Below are 4846 nucleotides of genomic sequence, written 5' to 3' on the forward strand. Positions count from 1 at the left end.
TCTGGATTTGGCCCTATGTGGGCCTCAATGGATGTTTGTTAAATAAATAATAAGTGTGTGAGTGAATCAATGAATGTACAAACGAGTAAATGCCTGGGTGATTAAAAGAAGAAATGACTGGGTAGAGCAGCAAATGGATTGATAAATCACAAAATGACACAATTTGAGCACATACTGTGTACCAGGCCCCATTGTAAAGGCTTCCCTTAATCCTTGCAATAACCCCATGAGATAAGTACTATGATTATTAGCCCCATTTTGCAGATGGAGAAACTGAGGGTCAGAGAAGTTAATTGACTTGCCCCAAACCACAAAGCTCCTAAGTGGCAGAGTTGAGATTCTAGCCCAGGCAGCCTGACTCCAGAGCCCAGAGTGTTAAGCCCTACATAATCCCCGCTGAATGAATCAATGAATGAGAAGGTGAATAAAGAAATAAATGCAGGAGTCCTCACACACTTCAGCTGTGTGCAAGACAGGCCATTTTCTGATGAGGGGGGAGGGGTAGGGCATAAGTTCTTGGGCTTGAGGTGGGCATCAGGGTCTGGGCTGGAGGTAGTATCTCCTCCAGGGTAGTATGTGACACCTTGCCTCATGTGGCCTCTCCCTCTTCCCTGTCCGCAGGCGCATGCCGCGATGCAGCACTACGGGGTGAACGGCTATTCGCTGCATGCCATGAACTCGCTCAGTGCCATGTACAACCTACACCAGCAGGCGGCCCAGCAGGCCCAGCACGCTCCCGACTACCGGCCATCAGTGCACGCACTTACACTGGCTGAGCGCCTGGCAGGTAAGGGCTGTGGGGACAGGCCCTTGGGGACAGGACTACAAAAGTTGGGGGAAGGTTGGGGGTGGTGGAGAGGTCTGAGGGAGGAGGCTCTGGAAGATGAAGACAGGAGGGAGAGAGCATTGGAAGGTTTCCTCTGGGAGGTTCTTTCAAAAAGACCCAGGTCACTTAGCATCACAGAGATGTCAATTCAAAATCTAGGCGTGACTATCCAGAGCACCCCTTGTTGCCATCACTGTGCTGGGGGCTGGAGCTGCCCTATGACTTCAAATTCCTTTAGCAACCCTGTGAGAGAGGGATTTGTTAGACTATCTTACAGATGAAGAGACTGAGGTAGGAACATAAGGGACTAGCCTAGAATTTTATAGCTGCAATGCCCAGGGAAAGATATTTCAGGCACAGAGAGTCGTATAAATAATGAGGGGTCTCATGTTTCAAACATTGATGGTATGCTGGGCACTGTGTGAGGCTCTCTGTCTCTCTTTGCATCAAACAATTCAACCCCATTAAGGAGAGGTTATTAGCTCCATTTTATGGACAAGGAAACTGAGACTCAGAGTGGTTAAATCTAGGCTGGGTTGGGGCGGGGGATTGGACTATGACATTAAGGCTAAAAATATGAGCTTTGAAGTCACAGACTTGCAGCCATTGCAGGGTCTGCCCACCCACCTCTCTTTTCTGAGCCTCAGTTTCCCCCTTCGTAATAAACAGGGAGCAGTGGCAGTGATCATCCCTAGGATGGTTGGGAAGTTATTCGAGGTAACATATGCAGAGTATTCAGGAGAGACTGGTAGGTGCTCAGAGGTCATTATTACCCAACCCCCAAGGTAAGTGCCCATGAGGGAGTTGTAGCCTGGCCCCCTGACTCCTGGTTCAACTGATTGTTGCCCTACCCTGACAGCTCTCAGTGGGCATGGGAAGGATTTGACGGCATAAGTGAGGAGTGTAATTTCCTGGGAGGTGATGCCACCCACCCCATCCTGTCCCAGGCCAAACCTTGAACAGCTGGTGACTCCATGTGGACCCAACCCTGTGTCATAAGGCCCTCATGGACTTCAGGGCACCCCCAAGAAGATCAGGTGCCCATATACCCATGAGAGGGCACGGCAAGAGGAATGTAGCTAGGATCATATGGTGGGGCAGCTCAGAGCAGCATGATCAACTGGTGTAGTCAGTTTTAAGGAGCTAGCCCTTAAAAGGGTATGGAGGGGAGATTAGCATGAGCATAGGCACAGAGATGGGATTGGATATGAGGACCCTGCAGGGGGAGCCAGTGCTGGCTGGGAAGGGAGAGTGGGGTAAGCACTTGCACTTCTTTAGACACTGCCAGGCCTATGGGCAGGACTCAGTGAATAAAACTGAGCCCCTGGTCACCTTCTGTAGATCGACACGGGGACGTTAGTCTCCAGTGTGGGAATGTGGGTGCAGTCCTGCCCTGGGTATGGCTGATTCTCTTGTTTGGAGTGAATTCCCTGTGCCCGACCTGGTTGGTGACATTAGCTCCTGACTGTGCTCCAGAACCCAGAAAGGAGGAATCAGGGATGGAGGCTCACCTCTGCTGGTGGCGCCGGAGGAACTGGAGTATTCAGCACTCTGTGCCCCCTGTCCTGCAATTCTCTCATTCTTAAGCAGGAAGGATGTGAGCTCCAGATGGGCGTTTGTATAGAGACCTTGCCTTCCAGCAGGGGGTTTTGCTCATGGTGCAGACAGCCTGGCCTCCCAGGTTGCGACCACCCACCCATCGTAGTCCCTGGAGTCAGCAACAGGATGCTGAGCTATTGCTCCCCCAACCAGGGTTTGGCTGACTGAGGGGGGTTCTCACTCCGTCAGCTGTCTCAGGGTGACCAGCATGAGTGTGGGGCTTAGTCAGGGCTGGGATCACGACTGGCACCAGTTTGTGAAGGGTTCAGGGCTCCCTTTAAGCTGAAAAAGGAGCAGCCCCAAATCTGAGGCTTCCTGGACACCCAGTTGCCTCCTTCTTCTTCATCCAGAGTGTTGAAGATGGCTCTCGGGTCCTTGGAGTGCAGGGGAAGGACGCTAGCAGCCCTGTGCAGAGGCTGACACAGCTTGGGTTCCCTTCAGCATAGGCAGTCCAGTATCTACTTACAGGCGATAGGAAATAGGGGGAGCTATGTTACTGTGCATCCTCCAGGGACGAGTGAAGCGGAAGGGCTGGAGACTAGACAGCAGCCCTAGGCAGACATCTACTCTGGGTGGTTTTCATGTTACCAGCATTTGGGCTAGACTGTGGGATCAGTGGTCCACCAGCCCTGTGTCCCCTCCAAGCCTGCAGTGGTTAGAGCCTGGTCTCTGTCCTTCCTTCCTTGAGGAAGCAGCCAGAAGGGTCAAGACTGGATGCAACAAGCCTTCCCTGTGCTCTCAGGGCCCTGCCGGAGGCCAGGCTTCCTGTTGAGACATAGGAGTAGGAGCCTCAGGTCCTGCCATCAGAAACTCATAGGCCCACCAAATGATGAAATTCATACCAAGAGGACGTAGAGTCAAGTGCCAGGGAATTCTGTCTGCCTAGCAGACCTCGCCCAACTGGACCCTGTAGATAAATCCCAGCTCACAGCCTGGTCTCTTATGGCCAGGGGCCAGTATTCTGTTGGTATTCAGAATCTAAGTGTCATAAGATATTAGAACGTTTGTGACACGGATTTACAGATTATTAACATTATGTAGTCCCAGAGTATTATACCCATAGTATCCTAGGACTTTAAGAATCTCAGGGCAATGCCCATCCATCTATCCACCTCCCTCCTAAACCAAATAAAGAAGACTCCTCTCAATCACATTCCTGACAGTCATTTGTGGAGATGAGTTAGACCTCTGTGGTTCTGATAGTGAGTGATGGGGTGGCACAATCTTTAAATCCCAGCCCTATGGAGAGGGGATGGGTGATTTCCAAGGGGAAAGGACCAGGGTCCAGCTCTGGCAAGAGCCCGGGTGTCTGAAATGGGCCAGAGCAGGGTAAGATGCAAAACCTATTTCCCATAATTAAATGGGCCCCCTCTCCTTGCCCTCCAACGGCTGTACATTTCAAGACATCATCTTGGAGGCCCGTTATGGCTCCCAGCACCGCAAACAGCGTCGCAGCCGCACAGCGTTCACTGCTCAGCAGCTCGAGGCCTTGGAAAAGACCTTCCAGAAGACTCACTACCCGGATGTGGTGATGCGTGAGAGGCTGGCCATGTGCACCAACCTGCCTGAGGCTCGGGTGCAGGTAGGACTCTCTCCTCTAACTAGATTTTGTGGAAAAGCACCAGCCTATTAGTCTGGCTCTCCATTGTTCCGAAGCCAGCGTTTCAGCCCTCAGTGCCAAAGTGTGACTGCCATCTATCTCCATGAACACCTTCAGTGGCAGGAGGGGAATTTTGGAAGGGATTGAGGGTGTGTATTTCCTGGAGGAGCAGGGGCAGTGTTATCATGCACATCCCCTCCTAGAGTGCCCAGCTCTGCAACTCCACGTCTTTCCTTCCCCTCCCTACCGCTGTCCCCAGGTGTGGTTCAAGAACCGCAGGGCCAAATTCCGGAAGAAGCAGCGCAGCCTGCAGAAAGAGCAGCTCCAGAAGCAGAAGGAGGCTGAAGGCTCCCACGGGGAAGGCAAGACTGAGGCCCCAACCCCAGACAGCCAACTGGAGACTGACCAGCCCCACAGCCTGCCCAGCGGCGACCCCCCTGCTGAGATGCACCTGAGCCTGTCAGAGCAGTCGGCCAGTGAGTCAGCCCCTGAGGACCAGCCGGACCGGGAGGAGGACCCCAGGGCAGGGGCCGAGGATCCCAAAACTGAGAAGAGCCCTGGGGCTGAGAGCAAGGGTCTGGGCTGCAAGAGGGGCAGCCCCAAGGCAGGTGAGGCTGGGCAGGTTCTGCAGGTGGGCAGGGGGCTCACCTCAGGGAGAATAGCCAGGCCCATCTGGATAGGGGCCTGGGTATGTGATGTGGGTAAGAGCAGGGGGTAGAGTCAGCCTGTAACATGTGGTGCTTGCGCATGACCCATTAGAAAGGACTCGGCCTAGGGCCGGCCGAGTAGCTCAGTTGGTTAAGAGCTCGCTCAAGAGTTTG

The 4846-nt window shown here is 53.2% G+C and overlaps 1 protein-coding gene across 2 annotated transcripts in view; it reads left to right on the forward strand.

Annotated features, from left to right (window-relative positions):
• The first annotated feature begins 624 nt into the window (after positions 1-624).
• The window catches only part of DMBX1 (diencephalon/mesencephalon homeobox 1), a 6060-nt gene continuing 1838 nt past the window's right edge, over positions 625-4846 (forward strand). Inside the window, exons 1-3 of one of the 2 annotated variants that reach the window (XM_019627972.1) lie at positions 625-787; positions 3829-4007; positions 4285-4633. In XM_019627972.1, coding sequence (XP_019483517.1) covers positions 634-787; positions 3829-4007; positions 4285-4633 — 682 coding nt within the window. In that variant the 5' untranslated portion in view covers positions 625-633. Of the gene's footprint in view, positions 788-3811; positions 4008-4284; positions 4634-4846 lie in introns of both variants that reach the window. The other variant, XM_019627971.1, reaches the window with a different exon arrangement.

The sequence above is a fragment of the Hipposideros armiger genome, unplaced genomic scaffold, assembly GCF_001890085.2.
Source record: "Hipposideros armiger isolate ML-2016 unplaced genomic scaffold, ASM189008v1 scaffold_743, whole genome shotgun sequence".
In the NCBI taxonomy this organism is placed as follows: Eukaryota; Metazoa; Chordata; class Mammalia; order Chiroptera; family Hipposideridae; genus Hipposideros; species Hipposideros armiger.